Genomic DNA, 20,165 nt, shown 5'->3' with positions numbered 1-20,165 from the left:
ATCAAGACACGGAAAAAATGCATGCGATGGAGAGAGTCATCAAAAGTGCAGCAACTCGTTCAGTTAAATCTCGTCAGGCTGTCATCCAATCTGCACAGCACTTATTTGCTTTCTGCAAGACTTACTTGCAGAAGAATGATTATAGAGATGGAGTATGTTGCCACTACAGGCGAGATTTCGTCTTAGTTCAAACCATCGACCGAGAGGAAGGCCCAAACTTATATCCTGTTAAAGGTACCCGCTCACTTCATAGCATCAAAGCCAATGGGAGCCACAACCTCTTGATCAGGTCCTTGTCCTGCTTCTGTCATGGGTGTGAGAATGGAGAGGATTGCTACAACACTGCCTATGTGGAGTCATGGAATAAAGTCAAACTTCGCTCAAAGTCAAAGGACATGGTAAGTGCCAGTTGACCACAGTATTAATAGTATTATTTAAATACGGTATGTGTTATATCTAAACTTGAACTATTTAGAGCTTTTAAAGCCCAGGGCTATATAATTGAGATTCATGAGATTTAATTTGAATTTCTACACTGTACATTATCATTAATTATTAATGCCAAAACATAAATCTTGAACTATTTTATTAGCGAACAATTAACAATATAATGTGCCATTTATGGAAAACTTAGAAATTTATTTCAATTTAGTGATTTGTCTTTGAGGTTTTCTCTCTAAATTTTTTAACTTTTTAAGAATTTCAGAGTATTTTAATTTTAATGAGGAAAGGAGTTACGGTACTAGTTAAATCAGTAGCAGTAGCAGCTTCTTAAATGATGTGTAATTTGTGATGCATGGTAGCTCATAGTCATAGGGTTAGGCATGTCTTCTTAAAGTCTCTTTTAACAGAATTTTCTGTCCTCTTATCCCTGAGACGGACAATAAGACAGGAGGTCCCATGTGCATGTAAATTATTGTAAAAGAACCCTCACTCAAATGACAGTTTGGTTAAGAATGAATTTGTGAAACCCGAAAAATAAATTGATTTCGTGCAAACTTTGATGAATGCTTTGGTCTATCTGAAAATGTTAATATCTTGACAGGTCCACTGCGAGCAAAACCAACATGAGAACCCTGAAAGTGAAAGTGAAACTGAAACCAGTGATGTTCAAGGCATTAATGGCGATACAAGCTTAAATATTACTTCCTTGGTGGATATCAGCTTAACACAGGTAATTAATGATCCATATTCATGATTTCTTCTTTTCCTTGAATATTGCTTATATTATACATGTATGTTGCTTTACTGAAACTGAAATCAAACTTTTATTATTAAATCATTTTTGTCCACCTAACCCCTGGTACTTCGCCATAGAATTTTCCTTACTGTTCAACTTCCTCAAACTTTAATGGGATACCAAAAATTTGTGTTAGTGAACAGGAAATTTAAAAAAAAGAATTTTATTTTTACAAAATTTTATATTTTATAAGGGAGTGTCATATTTTTAGTCTTTTTTTTTTAATTCTTCAGGGCTCTTTCTTTGGTGCCCAGTGTTTGATTCATTGTTTTTTTAAAATTCAGGTTGATTGTTATACTATACCCTTCATTAATACGGCAGTGAGAGTGAAATTGACCATTTTATTTTTCACTGAGTTAATTTTTGTTCTATTATTTTATTTAACACTATTTATTTAATAATAATAGTATTGTTCTTTTGATTGTCTTTCAGAGTGAAATACAAGTGCTGGAATCTATGCTTGAACTTCATTCCCCTAAAGTAACTACTTTACCAACAATGGAACAGAATGAGGTAGGAATGTACTATTTATTCAGTCTTTTATCCAACTCTTTACAAATATTACAATGAATCTTGAACTGAGGATAATTTAACCATTCTTGAAAGTGCTGTCTATGATAAGCAACGTGTCTGTATAATAGTATATATATATATATATATATATATATATATATATATATATATATATATATATATATATATATATATATATATATATATATATATATATATATATATATATATATATATATATATATATATATATGCCACATGTAAATACTTTCCTCTATATCGACTCCAAACTTTGTTCTTTCTCTTATATTCGACGCAACAGAAATCAGACTAGCTAATGAAAACCAGTTCCAGATGATTTGTTCATCCCTTTCCTTCACAAAATTCCCCGCCCCTCCCTCCCACCACACACACCCCACTAACCAGGTCTAGTCACAGATGGATGTGGTCTAGACTCTAGAGAGACTTGCCAGTTACTTACTTTAAAAATAGCCTCTATCGACTTTGTCTTTTATCGAGATAACTCGTTTGGAACCTTCAATATATCAGGTGTGCACTGTATAGGGCCTAATATATCTAGCAGTTTTAAAATTCAATTTTAATGCTTTCATAGGCTATTAATTTTTTTGCCTGCCTTTCAGAGTGAAGTGCCAGTTCTGGAATCAGCTCCTCAATCCCCCATTGTGACCCTACCAACAGTGTCTGTTTCTGATGAACGAACTGAGGTAAGAATCTAGGCCTACTACTACTAAATTTTCAGTCTTCACCCCAAGTACTTCTACCTGGTAAAGCTTTACGTCCAGTGAGTTTGGAACTCAGAGAGCATGAGGTGAGGTAGCTCAGTCGATAATGAATCTGGAATCTGTACATGTATGCAGTCTGGAAATTTAGTTAATTACACTACCGGGTAGGTGTAACACAGTAGTAGAGCGCTGTATTGCAGATATTTAAATTTACTTCTCCATCTGATGTAATATATTATTACGGAATTGTTATTGGATGTAAGGATACTACTTTAGTTCATCCGGAACAATACAAACCAAGATCTTGGGCGTTAAATGCAGAAGGCCAAAAAGTGAAATCTGACAAAGCAAACTTTTTCAAAACTTTTGAACTAGATGTATTTTCGAAATACGAAAAAATCGTGGCTAATTGGACTTGCTCAAATGATTTGAAAAAACAAATGACAAAAGAACAAATCCGTGTAATGTACGAAACAAAAAGTTTTTTACAACAAAACGAAGTGGCAATCTATTTTCATGATAAAACATGTTCCATGATAAAAGATATTCCAAGTTATGGACAACATATGCACATTCTTTTGAAAAGCAAAATAAAGAACGTTTCGGAAGTTAAAGAGTACAGACGATTGAAAACTGTATTTCAAACGATACCGACCGGATATTGCAAAATAAAGAAAATTATTACAAAAACAGAGAAATCAATATCGCCCTTCATACAGTACTTGGAAAGAGATGTAGAAAAACAATTTCTCGGAACGAATAGTCAAGATTTGCTAAATGAAATCAACAAAGCGATCGAAGACATAGAAGGAATGAAAATGCCACCACCGTTGTCTTTTGAAGATTCGTATGAAGAACCCGAACTACCAATTTCAAATCCGAAGATTATTCCCTTTTTTACGGGAAAAACAGTGGATAAACCATCAACTTCAAGTATTGAAATTCAACAAGAAATTGATATTCCATTACATTTACAGTCCGAAAAAAAATGACATCGAACTTGCCTTTTGGACCCAATTAGTTGAAAAATACCCGAACGCAAAGTCAATTGAGGATATCATGGCAAATTTGTCAAAATCATCTCCTGTATATAAAGCTTTGACATCAGCCACTACGAGATATAATTCTGATAAATTATTCAAAGCCGAAAGAAAAGAAATGATGACAAAGGTTGAGAAAAATTCAATTTTCGATAATATTGTGCAAGCTGATGAACCTAAAAACGGTTACATGTCGACGGAACATTCGATTATGATGCTCAATTCTTGGTGTCACGAACAAAACATCAAACCCAAATTTTTTGTCGCTCTGATTCAAGCATTAATGATGGGAAAAGGACAAAAGAAAGTTGGAATCTATATGCAAGGTGAAGCTAATTCGGGAAAAACAATGATGTCCTACTCTACATTTACTTGTCTACAACACATCGTCGGGATAAGTGCAAATGATAATTTTCCGTGGCAAATGTTACCGAACAAGAGATTAGTGCTCGGGGAAGAGATTTCGATAAATCAGACAAATATCGAAGCTTGGAAAACGTTATTATCCGGAGGATCAGCTTCGTGCGAAAGAAAGAATATGCAACCCGGATATTGCACAGCGTCATTAGTTTTGCTCAATTCAAATCACCGATTTGGAAAAACATTGACAACGGAACAAAACAAAATTATGAAAACAAGACTCTATTTTTTCAAAAATTTAAAAAAAAGTAACACTATCCAAAAGGCTTACGGATTATTAAATCCAAAAATGTATGTTATTCACCGATTTACTGACGATGAACACGATTTGGCTTTACAACAGCAAATAGATGCTTTCGATGACGAACCTGTACCACATCATATTCCATTCAAGACTCTTTGGCTTCCCGATGATTGGTCACAAGATGATTTATTGATGTGTAAAGAAATATTTACTGAAAATTACGAAAAAGAAATTGAAACGAAAGCTGAAATGTTGAAAAGAAGAATTAAAAAAGAAATTGACGATGAGCAATATCACTCGACAACAAAAATCAGAAGAATAGATATTTCCAATAGCCTGGATGATGCAATTGTTATCGATGACGATGACGAGTTATCTTCAACTGAAATCGAAAACAAGATTAAAGAAGAAAGAGAACAAATCTATAACATTAATAATTTACCAGATGAACTTCTCGATGATCAAGAATCTCAAGCCATTTCATCTTTTCTAGATGACATAGGTAATTTTAAATATATTAAGTGTTTAAATAAAAAAATAAAAAATGAATTAAATAAGAAATATTATATTATTTTGGTATAAATTAATTATAAACCATTTTTTTTTTTTTTTTTATTCTTTATTTATATTTTCAGCTTCCGTTAAGATAAATTTTTATATTTTTATCATAATATTTAAATCATTATCAACAAATTGATACCAAATATGACTACATTTGTTTTATTTTTTTAACGTTTACATATGGTAATCAATTTGTAATGTGCATTTTTCCTGCGATTCCTCAATTTTTACCTGACATATGATTATACTCTAAAACTGACTCAATTGTTGTCCATTTGTCATGAAAATTTCTCAAAACATGTATAAATAGTTTTGCTTTGATGTTGTGAATAAAATTTTGATTTTCAAATGATAGATTTTTTTTTTCCTTATTAGGGTATTATGAAAAAGGTGAATTTTTGAAAAAATAATTCTAAAAATAGTAACAGAAATTGGGTCAAGGTTGTTTCAAGGTCACCAATTTGGAATTCTATTATATAAAATATAAAAGGGGTTCATAACAAACACAATGATACCAAACATGCTTATGTTAGTTTGGATTGTGGAAGTCTAGGACAGAAATTATGGAGTGAGTTCCACTGACACCCAATTTTCCCTAAAAATGCAAGAACTCGAAAGAGTTAATATTTAAGATACACCCTTGTTTTGGTATCAAAATTCTTCGAATGGCTTGTACTAATCATATAACTAACAATCAACTGCCATTTTCAAGTTTGAAAATTCAGTTTGCGGTACCTAATGGAATACAAATTTTTCTTCGGACATTACGCCAACTGAGGACGTAGAATAAAGCCACAGAAACTAACGTCTCAGCCATATAATGTGAGTGACAATTGATATTTTATATATACATATATATATATATATATATATATATATATATATATATATATATATATATATATATATATATATATTCCTTGCGACTATTACATCATTTCTTATTCCCAATCACTCATCCACAGGTTTAAGCAGTTGTAGCAGACAATGCCTCTAACATGATTGCAGCAGTAAATCAAGAGTTAGGGCTGAGGAGTGTCCGCTGTTTTGCTCATTCTCTCAATTTGGTTGTCCTGGTAATATTTCTTTCTTGAAGTTAGTGAGTTATTTAGTTTTAAGTTTAACTTCTCTCTCACACACATGAATGCATTGCTCAATTAAATATAAATATAAGATTCTTATCACAATGTAGATTTTATTACGAAACAAAATTCAATTTCGTACTTTACTTATACAGACAGATATCATTTCTTTTTCAGGAGTCTATCAAAAAGGTGGATGTCAACCAGGTGAGAAAGAAGGTGAAGGACATCGTCAGCTATTTTCACCACTCCGTCAAAGCGTCGGATAGGCTCCAAGACACCCAAAAAAAAACAAGGAGACACAACAAAAAAATTGATTCAAGGCATGGAGACACGTTGGAACTCCACGGCCTCCATGATGAGGAGGTGCTGTGAGAAGCATGAAGCTGTTACAACAACGTTGTGTCTCCTTGGTAAGAGCGACATGTGTGTCCCTGACCATGGAGAGGAATTGATGAAGGAGGCCCTAGAAGCTCTGGATCCTTTTCAGCTCGTCACCGAGGAAATGTCGAGCGAAAAGAAAGTGACCCTATCGAAGATGATACCCTTCGTCAAGCTCCTCCACAGATCCCTGTCATCCCAATGTTCTGAATCAACCGTTGTATTAGAGTTGCAGCAACAGTTGAGGAGAAGATTTTCAGACTCGATCAACCATACACTTCACGGATAAGGGTGCGTTAGCTAGGACCCAAGACAGGATCAGAGACATGTTGGGCCGTGAATATGCCAAGAAGAAAGAGGACTCAGCATCAGACATTGCGGTGCCTCCGCCAAAAAAGAAGTCAATAAGGGACGCCCATGATGCGCACGTTACTGAACCGATAAGGCGTGCCCCGACAAAAATCTCCGGACCAGAGATGGAGATCCGGAGATATACAGAGAGTCCAATGCTACAAAGACATGAGGACCCGCTGGCGTGGTGGAAGGTAAACAAGGATGTAATGCCTCATCTCAGCAACATTGCTAAACAATTCTTAGGGATACCTGCAACATCCGTGCCAGCGGAACGCCTGTTTTCAAAGGCAGGAGAACTGCTCTCTGCCAGGCGAAGCAACCTGAAGCACAGCCATATTGATCAACTTTTATTCCTGAATAAGAATATCATTGAATGATTTTTTCCCCCACATACATATACCGCCTATTGATTATTTTTCTTTTTTTTTTTATTTGTGTGTGTGTGTGTGTGTGTTACTGTCTATGTTATATTATCAGTCATGAAATGTTAACAACAAAAATAAAAATAAAAAACAAACAAGAGAAAAAAAATCCAAAACAAAATCAAAACAAGGGCAACGCTCTTACTCTTACTCGATCCTACACCCTATCCCCTCCCATCCCCTATTCCCTGTCCGCCATCCGCACCATCAACGCACACCGCAGACAGTGGTAATAGTATAGGAGTACGTCGCTCGCACAGTATAGTCTCGAGACTCAATATGAGAAGCATCAATGACCGAGATTCTCGAGACGAGAAAAAGCATCGAGATCAGGTTAAGGTCGGTACTTTCTCAATACTAAAAGCATCGACGACCTGACTTCTCGAGACCTGAAGCCTCGGTAACCTTTTGGTGACCCAGATGCCCGCCCCTTGTAGAAATGAATGAAACCAAGGTCATAAGCTACCATGCACCGAGCTCAATGCCCCCTGCCCCTCCCTCACAGCTGTATATTTCATTAGAAATCTTTCACTTTAGTTTTCTCTCCACTCACCTCATCCCCAACACTTAATTTATGCAAATGACCCATCGTCAATGACGGGGAGATCACCATGTAGTTATGTCATAACAGATGTCCAGAGTGTGAGGAATGACCATAATTTATCCCTGCAGGTAGAATCACAGCTTGGGTTTTATTGTCAGCCAGGAAATAGGACAATTTTCATTCATTCCAAATATGAATTAAGCATTAAAACATCCTATGGTAAATTTATTTTTTTTAAAGTAGTTTGCCACTGTCCACCAATGGTTTCGAACTCCTTGATCTTATATAATACTTGTCCAAATTATACACAACTAAATTATATAAAAGTTAATTTCTTTTCCAATCCTTCTCTTTTTCTATAGTTTGTATTTGTTTCACATAGTTCTTAATCTAAAGATTCCTCGTCTTTTCTTGTCACGATAAGTACAAAGAATTTCTCCATATTAAACGAGAGTGATCCCAATAAGTCTCCATACCGAGGTGACAGTTTACCTCCTGGATGTGCGGAACTGGTAAATGAGGCACACTGCGATATGTCCAATGTTGTCAGTGTTGTAAGGTTGATAGCTGATCTTGTACTTCATCAAGTTGTTGAAGACTAATGAGGAAAATAAAAAAATTTTAAACTTTCAAAATAAAACATCATTTTTCCAATGTAAAATTAATCTATTAGTATTTAGAAAACGAAGTTAAATACACCACTTGTAATTTTAGAACAATCAATTTGCACCAGGGGTGAGGGGTCATTTGCTGTATCAAAAGTTTTGTTTCTTTGCCCCCCTCCTGCAATGTTGAAAATGTTTGGATTATATAAATCACTATACTACCCCTGTCAGTTTTTTTTTATTTTATTTTGGATCAAAATAATAATTGTGTCAATTTTAAAAAATACTGAGGTTTTTTCCCTCTCTGGACTAAATGGTCCCCCTTGAAGGAAAAAAATTGACCTTTCAGATATTGAATTTTATTTTACAATTCCTTCATCATAAAAAGATTGAATGCCCAGTCTTTTTCATTCACTCCGTAGTCACATCAATCAACGTCATTGTCGTAAGCTAACAGAAAAGCAGGGGTCACTCAAACTAGAAAAGTGTGCAAGCTTGTTTTAACATTTTTGTACAAAGCAAACCTTTTACTTTTGCAATGCATCAAAAACTTTAGATGCCTTTAAAGTGAAGAGAAATTTTTGTTCAATATCAAAGAGTAAATAAAAAAGAAAGGACCTAGAGACAGGTTGTAACTAAAATGAGTACAAATCCTCTTACCTCCTGGAGATGGAAGATTGCCTGGAAAGAGAAAACAAATTCTCGTAACATCTCATGAGTGACGACAGAGAAAAAAAGGCTGTTTATAAAATGACCCACTCATGTTTTATGTTTTTAAGGGTTTTACAGCGCTTGCTTGATTTACAAGGAAAAAAATATCATCTCCCAAAACTAACTATACATTTGACTGTTTCCCTCCCAGCTAGGATATCCGGCTAGTGTCAGGACAAAACCAAGCAAATTCATCCCAAGACAGAAAGTATGTTGGAAAGAAGCCACAGTAAGTGCCTTGCCCACTGTGGGAGGTCAGGAACCCCACCCAGAAATGACCCACTCACCCTGTGACCCCTATATTCAAAAACAAAAACGAATTTAAAAAAAATAAAAATAGAAACCACATATCTTGTGGTCTTAGAGTGTATCTATATGGGTTTGACAAGTATAAAAGTATTAAAAAAAAGACATTTGTCCTGAAGCTATGTAGCAATCTCTTGGACACAAGATATGGCTTGAAATAGTGCAATTTGAACTTAGCAGGTACACTTAAAATCTGACCTTGCCATTATGTCACTCTGCCTTGCATTGGAAGCAATGTAGTCTATTTTAAAAATATGATAAATACCATATTATAATAATAAAATATTCGTAAAAATAAATATTTATAACACATAAAATCAAAATCCACTCAAGTGCTCTAATGTTCTTAGAATATTACACAAACTTATCAATTACTAATGGTATCAGAATATATAGCTTTTAAAAAAATCCCTTTTTAGGGAAAACATATTTACAGGTAAAATATTAATTCCCAACTATTTAAAAAAAACATGAAGCAACACGACGGCCTGAAATAAATCAAACTTGACACAAATCATTCACAGCAGATAAAACCAAATGTTAAATAAGTAGTGTCTGAGAGAGTCATCATCATCATCGTACCCACTCCACAGCATCTGTGGAGCAGACTCTTAGGTCATGGTCAGTGCAGCTGGGCCCATCCTGGCATTCTCTAAGGATGTGCTCCATCATTTGCTCTGGACATCCACATGTACACACGCTACTCTCAGCCAGCCCCCACTTTTTCAGGTTTCCAGCTGCTCTCCCAATTTTTGCCCGTGCTCTGTTCAGTGTTACGCATTCATTCCTGGGGAGCTAAGTTCCATAGGGCAGTTCTATCTCGGATCTTCAACAGCTTCATTTGCATGATTGTCCCACTCCCTCCATGTGGAAAGTCTGTATACAGCTGCATGGTAAGGGTTGATGCTTTCTTCCGTCATGAAGCTCTTTTTCGACTTCAGTCTACTTGTCGTTGGGTTGTGGTCATGGAGGGGGTGCCTTGGGTCCATTTCCTGTTTATATTTCTGGGCTTTGGAAGCAGTGGCTCTTCGAATGTGGGGCAGGTGTTATGTAGCTCAGGGTCAATCTTTTTGGCATAGCAAGATGTTGCCCAGACTGGTGAGGAATATTAAGCTGATGAATAGCAGAGGGCTAATGCGGTTGTCCTGACTGTTTTTGGATCTGCTCCCCATGTAGTGTTTGCTAGTTTTCTTAGGAGGTTGTTTCTTGTGGCCACCTTTGCTTTTGTTTTCTTTGTGTGCTGAGAGAAGGACAGTGTGCGGTCTAAGGTGACACAGAGGTACACTGGGAATGATGTAAAATCGTCTGATTAAATAAGTTATTCTCTGAAGTGAAACCCAATCTATCTACCGATCAACATCTTAAAAAAAGATGAACTTACTGGAATTCCAAATGCGATCTCACAACGTCCATCTTCTTCATTGTCTGAAAAGGAGATCGTTTATGTACATGACATTTATGGAAATGAAAGTAACAAATTGGAGGGATGGCACCGATAAAACTATGAAGCATAAAGAGAATACATACACTTAAGTATAAGAGAGAAAAAACACATCACTGCATGACTGTGGATCGAACATCAGACCTTTTGATCGCCTGGCAATGAAACAAAAATATTGTGTCATGCTCAGACTCAGAAACTTTTCCATTGAGTTTGAATTTTAAACATGAACAAAAAACAGAAGCAAAGTTCTGCCTTATGTTGTTCTCATACTTTAAGTGGTCTGTCTTCAATTAAGTTAGCTAACTAGACCTCTAAGATGACAACAACCAATATTGCTCAATTTTGAAGCAACAACAACAATGAAGAAAAAAAACATTTCATAGAAAAAAGGTTGTAAAGCAGTTTCCATGTCTAAAGGCAATTGTGTAAAAACTAAAACTTTAATCTTGACAGAGAAAATCAATTATTAAAGAGTTAATCATTTTATTTCCTTTAATTTTCTTTCTTTCTTTTTATTCCTTTTAATTAAAAAGAAATATTACTTAACAAAAAATTTGATGAGTTTACCTCTGTGGAGTTTTGGATATAACTTTCTTGAGAGGCAAAATTCTTGGCAGCTTGAGCAAGAAACTGAGGGTATAGAAAAGAAGAATTATTCAATGTGTCCTTGGATAAAGCACTTTTTATATACATCCCGCTTTCCTCAAACATGGATGATTACCTGAAAAAAAACACACAGAGATAAATAATTGCTTGACAACTGGTGAATTGCACTATTATGAAATGGATATTGAGTTTTGAAGACCCCTGACCATAGTGAAACTGAGGCCAGCTGGTATTTAGCTGGAATAAATGAAATGCATGTACCCAAATATAAACTTTCCATTTTTAAGGAATCCTTCAGTGCCGTAAGGCCAATGGAACCAGAGCTAATCCCAGTTTCTATAGCATTAAATCCACACAACACACACACACACAAACTCCCACAACTATGTCACAATTGTTAGTTATGTGAATGCAGTCCACCAGAAAATGCTGTTGTGAAATAAAGCTCACTGAATTAGGAATACCAGTTTTTATTATTTTGTTGAAGCGACGTGTGTGGTTATGATCTTCGTTGAATGCGAGGTGAATTTAGTAGAGTAAAATAGCGGGGGGAAAATGGGAATTCTCAAGTTTTCATGAATGTTTTGCTGAATCCGAGATGTAATGTATTGGGAGGGGAGGGGGAGAGGGGTTATAAAATGACGATGATTGGGACATGTTACCATGGCAACTGCTTTGCAAAAAACTACACTCCGGTGGATGGCTAATGGCAAAAGACAAAGACGACAGCCCAAAAGAAACCCGGAGACAATCTATGGACAAGGAGTTGATAGAAACCTGAAACAATATCAGTGAATGGAGGGGATCTTATGTCAGGTCTGATAAATAGCTTATGGCCTAAACTTCATCGTCTCAGTTACATTTGTAGGCGACAGCCGTATCAGTGAATCAGAATCAGCCTGAAGAAAGAGTAAGACTAGAGCAGGAAAAGGGAGGCCTTCCGCAGGTTCCTTGAGCTAAGGGAAGCAACCCAAGTTAAGTATTCCTTTAGGGAATGACCATTCTCACCCTGATGCCCTTTGGTATGCATGAGAAGACCATAATAATGGTGTGGTTAGCAGTATGTATTTTTCTGCCTTTTCGCCATTGACATTAAGAATATGGTGTGGGGTCTTTTACCTGCCATGATTGGCGGTGGAGGAATATCTCCTCCCAAGATGTTTCCATTTGGGAATGAGATCATGCAAAAATTGTTATGGGTAAAGAAATTGAAGTGACTATTTGTCTAAACACTCAGGGAAATAAACTTGAACTATATTTCTTAGAACAGTTTCCGTTTTCGTTTTTGAGATAACTTTGGTTATCTATGTATGAGAGATCAGCGCCATCTTTCATCATTCTGCCATTTCATTTCCGCGAGGACCAGATGAAAGCATGTTCTTAGACCTGTAAATGAGCTCTATAAAAATTTACTGAAACTCGTCTTCGTAATTCGTCGTAGCGGTAAAATCCAAAGAATCAAAATGAAAGGTAAATAGCAAACTCACTTCAGCAAAGCAATGGCAGAAAACTAATTTGCGCGGGAATTAATTAGGCTAATTACCATTGTTCCCAATCAGTGAAAAACTTAGAAACGGTCAACCAGTTTGTTTACAACATGAGACAATCGAGATGTGCTTGTAGCAATCATTTAACTTTCAATTTGAAGGTGTCTACATAACGAACTTCCGGTGTTCGAATTTTTCTTTTTCATACTTTTCCTGTCCTTCAAGTAAATGTGGTCAATTTTGGCTTAGACGAAACTGAAATTTATCGCTCGGCGGCTCAGTTAAAATTGGCTACGACAGGTTTGGAAAGTGAAAAAAGAATTTCACGAAGGCTGTGTGAAAATACACTGGGGTGTGTTCAGACACGCAATTCTAAAAAGCGTCGCTTAGCCTTGGCAATATATCCATCGTTAATATAAACGTCCATGAGCTATGCGTAGCGCTGTGGAACATTCCTAATTAACTTTGCAGTCATTCGACTACGATTCATGAATTCTGTCTTTATTCAATTCTTTCTTCCCTTTTTTAAAATATTTGAATTTGACGAATTGACTGAGAATTTACAGGTCTATGTTCTAGAGCTAGATAAAATAACTCCTCCCCCCCCCCCCCCCCCCCCCAAAAAAAAACCCGAATTTTTTAAGCCAAGAGAAAATTGAACGAGATTAAAATGAAAACTGAAACAAAAAAAAAGAAAAATAATGTTTGTGATGACGGCTAGCAACTTGCAATCTCTCTATTTTTACTTAACAACAACAACAACAACAAAAAAAAAAAGAAAAAGAAAAAACAACAAAACAATGACTATATAAAGATGAAAAAACTGACCCCCTCAACCTAAATGCTGTTCAGATTGGAGTTTGTCGAACCATAACCTTATTTTACCGAGCATTTGGGAAAATAATTGAGTCCAGCATTAGTTTGCTTTGCTGAGCATTTGAGAATTTGAATTAGAGTTCAAGTTTATTTCCATATATGTTCTGAGAAATAGAGATGCGTTTTTAGCCAGCCAGAGTATTAGTGACGTTGACATCTTTAAGGCTCAAAGATAACTAATCGGGCATTTGGCTGTCTGGTAGCCCAGCTACTGCTTATATGCTGCTTATAACACACACACACACAAAGGGGGGAGTGGGTAGGAATGAAACAAATCAAGGTCATAAGTACCGTGCACCAAGCTCAATGCCCCCTGCCCCTCCAATGTGTATGTAGATCCTGAAGCTAGATGCTCGATTACCGTGTATATAGATTTTCTGTAGAAGAAAATAGCTCTACAAAATCTGCCTTTTAAATGGCCACAGAGAACCAAAACAATAATCAGATAAGAATTTTAAATTAAACGTTTCCCAATCACAATCAATCAAGGTTTATTCTACAGCACTGAGTGCCTACCACCTGCCCTATTGGCTACTGAGTCTCTACCACCAGCCCTATTAGTATTAGCCACCGAGTCCCTACCACCAATCCTATAGGCTACTGAGTCCCTACCACCAGCCCTATTAGCCACTGAGTCCTTACTACCAGCCATATTAGAACGTAGTGTTTTTATACACCTCCATTGACGGTGTATCTTAACGGACCGTGTTTATACACCTCCGTCACGCATGTGCATCCCACCCAATTTCATCAGCGATATTGTGTTTCTGTATTTGGACATGGCGAAAGTTATATTGTGACATCTGTAGGATGTTTTAGTTCTAATTAATAAATTTATATAAAAATAATAATAATTAATAAAATCGAAATATAAATCCAGAAAATAGAAGTAGAAGTTGCATTGAAGGTAAAGTTTTAGAAAGACCTTATTAAATGTGACGAACAGTCAGGTGGCTCCATAGCGCAGTGGACAAGCTGTCGGACTCTAACCTTGAGAGCACCGGGTTCGATTCCCATTTTAGACATTTGTTTTTTTTAATTTACGTTATTGTGAAAGACAACATTTTTGTGGGGGTTTTTTCTTTCAAAATCTTTTTATCACTTTTTAAAAAACGAAGTGGCAATTCGGACCCGAGTCTGAACTGCTTCTCGTGGCAATTAGGACTCTTGCCACAATGCGCCTGCGCAATCACAGGAAGTGTCAGAAGTGGACGATGGGTCGAAAGTGAAGCATGGTAGGGTGGGGGGAAGGTGCTCGTTCTCAGTTGTAAGTTGTCAGTCGGTAGGAGGGCAAGTGAGCGAGCAAGTCACGTTTTAGAACTCCCTAAGATGACTAACCTTCAAAAGCGGTGATCTATTATTCCCCTTTGTCTTACTTTTTCTTGGGTACTTTTTAATTGTAATTCTAGAACTTTTTACTATCCAATTTCTCCCTTTTTACTGGCGCTGATATGATATAGAGTTAAAGTTAAAGGAAGGACATTTTTTCAACATTTTCATTTCAAACTTTAAAATTAAAATAACTTTATTTCTGCTCATCTGATTTTCAAAATTTTGGTATCATTAGAATCGTGTTGAAAAGCACTTTATTATGACATTGATAGAGGTTTAATTGATCTCAACCCAATATGATTTTGTTACCAGCTACCTATCAAAATCAAAGTGGCGAAATTACCTCGTTAGTTTTGGAACCCCGAATAAGTTGGCGAACCAAGGATCCGACATCATTGACGTTTGACGTTATCTTCTCATTAAGACGTGCCTTTGTTTCCTGGTTCCAGTTAGAAACTTTAGCTGATATCTTCGAAGTGGACATAGTTATTTCTTTTTTATTTTACAAATTATCTTGATAGCTTACAAATGTATTTTGTCTCGCGAGTAGCAAGTCTCTTAGTCTCTTTCTCTCTTATCTTGCAGTCAGTCAGTGCAGGTCTTTCTTGTGAACAACAAGATATGAAGTGAATAGAAAAGTGCCAGAAGACAATAGAGAATAAAAATTTTTCGCGGCGGTGGTGGGGTTCGAACCTGCGACCTTATTGGTACGACAACTCCGCCTGGCAGGTGAGAGCGTGGCTCTACCGTGTGAGCTATCAACGAACACAAAAATATTCGTTTCAAACTCAAAGTCATTACTAGATCCCTCTCTCACCCACTTCTTGAGACCGCCGATTCGTTCGTACACCACCATCGCGAATAATTTTGACCAGCAGTTAAGCTTAATAGCCAATATTCTCAACACAAACATATAACATAGAAACGATTGAGACATTGAGTATGCTCCGGTGTATGGGGTGAATTTTTAATTCAGAAAAGTGAGTGGAGCAGGCACTTATGTTGGTAACAACAAGATATGAAGTGAATAGAAAAGTGCCAGAAGACAATAGAGAATGAAAATTTTTCGCGGCGGTGGTGGGGTTCGAACCTGCGACCTTATTGGTACGACAACTGTTTGTGTTGAGAATATTGGCTATTAAGCTTAACTGCTGGTCAAAATTATTCGCGATGGTGGTGTACGAACGAATCGGCGGTCTCAAGAAGTGGGTGAGAGAGGGATCTAGTAATGACTTTGAGTTTGAAACGAATATTTTTGTGTTCGTTGATAGCTCACACGGTAGAGCCACGCTCTCACCTGCCAGGCGGAGTTGTCGTACCAATAAGGTCGCAGGTTCGAACCCCACCACCGCCGCGAAAAATTTTTATTCTCTATTGTCTTCTGGCACTTTTCTATTCACTTCATATCTTGTTGTTACCAACATAAGTGCCTGCTCCACTCACTTTTCTGAATTAAAAATTCACCCCATACACCGGAGCATACTCAATGTCTCAATCGTTTCTATGTTATATGTTTGTGTTGAGAATATTGGCTATTAAGCTTAACTGCTGGTCAAAATTATTCGCGATGGTGGTGTACGAACGAATCGGCGGTCTCAAGAAGTGGGTGAGAGAGGGATCTAGTAATGACTTTGAGTTTGAAACGAATATTTTTGTGTTCGTTGATAGCTCACACGGTAGAGCCACGCTCTCACCTGCCAGGCGGAGTTGTCGTACCAATAAGGTCGCAGGTTCGAACCCCACCACCGCCGCGAAAAATTTTTATTCTCTATTGTCTTCTGGCACTTTTCTATTCACTTCATATCTTGTTGTTACCAACATAAGTGCCTGCTCCACTCACTTTTCTGAATTAAAAATTCACCCCATACACCGGAGCATACTCAATGTCTCAATCGTTTCTATGTTATATGTTTGTGTTGAGAATATTGGCTATTAAGCTTAACATTAACTGCTGGTCAAAATTATTCGCGATGGTGGTGTACGAACGAATCGGCGGTCTCAAGAAGTGGGTGAGAGAGGGATCTAGTAATGACTTTGAGTTTGAAACGAATATTTTTGTGTTCGTTGATAGCTCACACGGTAGAGCCACGCTCTCACCTGCCAGGCGGAGTTGTCGTACCAATAAGGTCGCAGGTTCGAACCCCACCACCGCCGCGAAAAATTTTTATTCTCTATTGTCTTCTGGCACTTTTCTATTCACTTCATATCTTGTTCTTTCTTGTGACAGTTTTAGCAGTGACAAATATTGCCAGATAATTTTTGCCATAAATTTTAACATGCTAGGAACGACAGCCTTTTAGAGGTCAAATGAAACCATTCTCTATTTCTCCCCATGTCTTGAATAAGGCATATTATTTTTTAGCGTGTTTTGTTTCCTTTGTTGAAATCAGTGTCATTATCCTCTATTTGTATGCAACAGGGGAAGAAAAGCCTAAAAGAAAGCAATGCCAAACTTGGCATTTTAAATGCTCAATTGGCATCCTAATCTGACGCGCTCTGAGGCTTGTCTCTCAACGACGCGGCGAGACATTTTGCCCCGTTTTGGCGCCTACATGCCGAACGCCGAACACTTCCTCCCTGAGGCTGGGAGCGTACGCGGACAACTGGGCGCTCGATAGCGAATCAAAGTAAAGTGTTGACCCATCCCGAGAGAGTACCCAGTGAGCACGTCACCAGACTCAAATCCTATTTTGACAAGTGGTACCAGAAGATGAACACTTCCAAAGCCGTGGTCACTGCATTCCACTTGTGCAGTGGATGGCACACCCATAAACTGAACGTCCTCGTTGGGGTCCAGCTTCCCCCATGCGAGCCGAATTCGAAATACCTGGCGGGTTACCCTGGACCACAGTTCTCTATGCCCTGGACCGCAGCCTTACCTATCGGGTGCATCTCAAAGGAGTTGCCCGGAAGTCTTGCCCGCACAGTCTTCTGAGGAAGATGGCGGGATCAACGTGTGGTGCTAGTCAAGCGCTCCTGAGGACGTCCGCCCTGGCACTATGCTTTTCCACCAGGGAATTGGCGTAACTTAAGTATACTGTAGTTATATGACCGCGGAGTATTGCGCTCCAGTGTGGGGTAGAAGCAAGACGTTGAGAAGGCAACAACTCCTAGAGAAAGGGGCCCGATAATGGCAGCAATCCACCCCCACCCCCCGATGTCCGGCGTAAGACAATTACAAATTGCTTAATAAGATCAGAGAGAGGGGGAATAGGAATACCCCTCTCAAGCGCAAAATAGACGGTACTCCTGTTTCGAGCCGAAAGTCTCGGCAACCCTTGTACGTAGCTTCCCTGACTTCGAATAAAGCTGCATGTATGAGATGGAAGTTGGTTTGGACGAATTCAATCCCTCAAGGGGGTGAAGACATCGACCCCTCGAAACTGGGGGAGAAGTTGCCAGGGTTTTCCACCAGCAAGAGGAGACATTGGGTGACAGCCAATCGGCTTCGGCCGAGAACCTGCTTAACAGCACGCTCAAGAGTACATCGGTGCGGACATGCCACCTGTCCAACATGTACCCGTTGTGGTCAAGAGCCAGAAATCGCAGATGTTTTTGTTTTTAAGGGTTTTACGGCGCTTGCAACACATTTAGGTCATATCAGCGCCAGTAAAAAGGAAGAAAATTGGATAGCAAAGACATTCTTGATGTGCAATGAAAAGGGCTTGAAGAAAAAGTAAGACAAAGGGGAATCGGTTCAAATAGGGAATAGATTTAGATTCCAAGAGCACACTATCAATGTACTCAGTTTGAGATCACCTAAAAGTCTCAACCATAAACCAGCACAGGTCCCCACTGAGAGAAATACACTCAAATGTTAGAAATAAAAATAATAACAGTACATAACAGAGAGATGATTTACAAGGAAAAAAATATAATCTCCCAAAACTATAATTATACATTTGTCTGTTTCCTTCCCAGCCAAGGACTCCGGCCAGGGTCAGGACAAAACCAAGTAATCTCATTCCAAGACAAAGACAGAAAGCAATTGGAAAACAGGCACAGGGTGATAGTAGACACATAAAGTACCTCCCTGCCCACTATGGGAGGTCAGGATCCCCACTCAGAGAAACCGCAGAGAATCTAGTTGAACAGTGTGTTGTGACGAAGCTTCCGGGCGTGTTTGCGACGGTGCACGAGAGTGGTAATGAGTTTGCGTCCTGGATTGATCGTCATAACATGTGAGCACCAATAGAAGCTTATTCCCCACTCCAGTCACGGTTGCCCGTGCCAAAACATCGCCCTCTCTGTCAAGCCGTTCAGCGCTTTTACCTAATCTCTTTCGGTGTAGGGAATACACATGTGTGTATTTGGTACACTAATGTAGGGAAGAAACATGTGTGTATTCGGTACAGTGGTGTAGGGAATACACAATTTAAAACTGAAAAAAGCTGGCAGCTTAGTGCTTAGCCATTGTTTGAAACTCGATGAAATATAAAACAGAAGTCAAATGGAATGGAAACTTCGTTAATTAAAGTGAACGTTCCATTCCATTTGGCCATTATTAGCAATAATTTAGAACTATTGAACGGTGCTTGTGACGACTTTTAGGTCATTTCAGCCAATAAAAAAGAAGAAATGAAATGCATAGAGAAGATAATATGGCCAAGTTAGATAGCGCTTGAATCCAGAGGACTTACTACGATCTGCACTACAGGCATTTTGAGCCAGAAACTTGGCCTTATTGCTCAACTCACGGCATTAATGCGACTAAGTTATATGCCGTCTGTTTATGAGATGGATCCATGAGTAGCTACATACAATTTGAGATAAGAATAAGACCATCGAGACAACTTTGAGCTTGGCATGAATAACCGTGGGGGGGGGGGGGGGGGGGGGGGGGGGGGGGGGGGCAAGGGTTTTAATTTCCGTTTCTTGTTTGATAACTTTTTTTTTTTTTTTTTTTGGGGGGGGGGGGAGGTTTTATTTATGGACATAATGAAAAAAAACAATTTCTCTAATAATATTATATTAGCCTCTTATTTTTCATTATCTGTTTCCTCCCTATATAATACCAATTTGAGACAATGAGTTACATATGAAATAGAGGGTTCTGTACGAAGATCATCCGTAATGCCCTACTGTCCACAAGACTAAAGGATGGGCAAGCATCGACGTGCGCACTTATTTAAGTTGTGCTCGTAGGAAAGTACAATGGACTCCTGATAAGGCCAACATCGCTGGACCAGAAAGATTGATTGACTTTATCCATTATCAATGAAAAACACTGACTTACAGAACAGAAAACTTCGGA

The 20,165-nt window shown here is 37.9% G+C and overlaps 2 protein-coding genes across 4 annotated transcripts; one reads left to right on the top strand and one right to left on the bottom strand.

The window, feature by feature from the left end:
• Positions 1 to 17: 17 nt before the first annotated feature.
• Positions 18 to 7,887, top strand: LOC144964683 (uncharacterized). Of its 2 annotated transcripts, XM_078899195.1 has the most exons (6): positions 18 to 398; positions 1,046 to 1,174; positions 1,673 to 1,753; positions 2,395 to 2,478; positions 5,727 to 5,837; positions 6,021 to 7,887. In XM_078899195.1, exons 1-5 carry the CDS (start codon positions 18 to 20, stop codon positions 5,730 to 5,732), a joined length of 681 nt encoding a protein of 226 aa, XP_078755321.1. In that variant the 3' UTR covers positions 5,733 to 5,837; positions 6,021 to 7,887. The 2 variants fall into 2 exon arrangements, with proteins under 2 accessions (XP_078755321.1, XP_078755320.1); XM_078899194.1 differs by lacking the exons at positions 5,727 to 5,837; positions 6,021 to 7,887 and having other exon boundaries at positions 2,395 to 2,601.
• An 8-nt stretch (positions 7,888 to 7,895) lies between these two features.
• Positions 7,896 to 17,114, bottom strand: LOC144964684 (BLOC-1-related complex subunit 7-like). 2 transcript variants are annotated; one of them, XM_078899196.1, is made up of 6 exons: positions 16,727 to 17,114; positions 15,255 to 15,511; positions 11,178 to 11,240; positions 10,548 to 10,591; positions 8,810 to 8,830; positions 7,896 to 8,142 (listed from the first exon to the last, which is right to left on the bottom strand). In XM_078899196.1, exons 2-6 carry the CDS (start codon positions 15,393 to 15,395, stop codon positions 8,091 to 8,093), a joined length of 321 nt encoding a protein of 106 aa, XP_078755322.1. In that variant the 5' UTR covers positions 15,396 to 15,511; positions 16,727 to 17,114; the 3' UTR covers positions 7,896 to 8,090. The 2 variants fall into 2 exon arrangements, with proteins under 2 accessions (XP_078755322.1, XP_078755323.1); XM_078899197.1 differs by having other exon boundaries at positions 16,752 to 17,114.
• Between the last annotated feature and the right edge of the window lie 3,051 nt (positions 17,115 to 20,165).

This window comes from Berghia stephanieae, chromosome 2, assembly GCF_034508935.2.
Source record: "Berghia stephanieae isolate SIO BIC M18660-M18661 chromosome 2, UCSD_Bste_1.3, whole genome shotgun sequence".
In the NCBI taxonomy this organism is placed as follows: domain Eukaryota; kingdom Metazoa; phylum Mollusca; class Gastropoda; order Nudibranchia; family Aeolidiidae; genus Berghia; species Berghia stephanieae.
The sequence above is the reverse complement of the archived record's forward strand: the minus strand, read 5'-3'. Positions and strand labels throughout refer to the sequence as shown.

What these genes read in the sequence shown, in the direction of transcription:
- LOC144964683 (XM_078899194.1), top strand. Translation starts at nt 18, where the DNA reads ATGCATGCGATGGAGAGAGTCATCAAAAGTGCAGCAACTCGTTCAGTT. An exon ending in GCTCAAAGTCAAAGGACATG is followed by an intron (nt 399 to 1,045) that starts GTAAGTGCCAGT and finishes ATATCTTGACAG; the next exon opens with GTCCACTGCGAGCAAAACCA. An exon ending in CAACAATGGAACAGAATGAG is followed by an intron (nt 1,754 to 2,394) that starts GTAGGAATGTAC and finishes CCTGCCTTTCAG; the next exon opens with AGTGAAGTGCCAGTTCTGGA.
- LOC144964684 (XM_078899196.1), bottom strand. Translation starts at nt 15,395, where the DNA reads ATGTCCACTTCGAAGATATCAGCTAAAGTTTCTAACTGGAACCAGGAA. An exon ending in ATATCCAAAACTCCACAGAG is followed by an intron (nt 10,592 to 11,177) that starts GTAAACTCATCA and finishes TCTCCTTTTCAG; the next exon opens with ACAATGAAGAAGATGGACGT. An exon ending in CAATCTTCCATCTCCAGGAG is followed by an intron (nt 8,143 to 8,809) that starts GTAAGAGGATTT and finishes TTTCCTCATTAG; the next exon opens with TCTTCAACAACTTGATGAAG.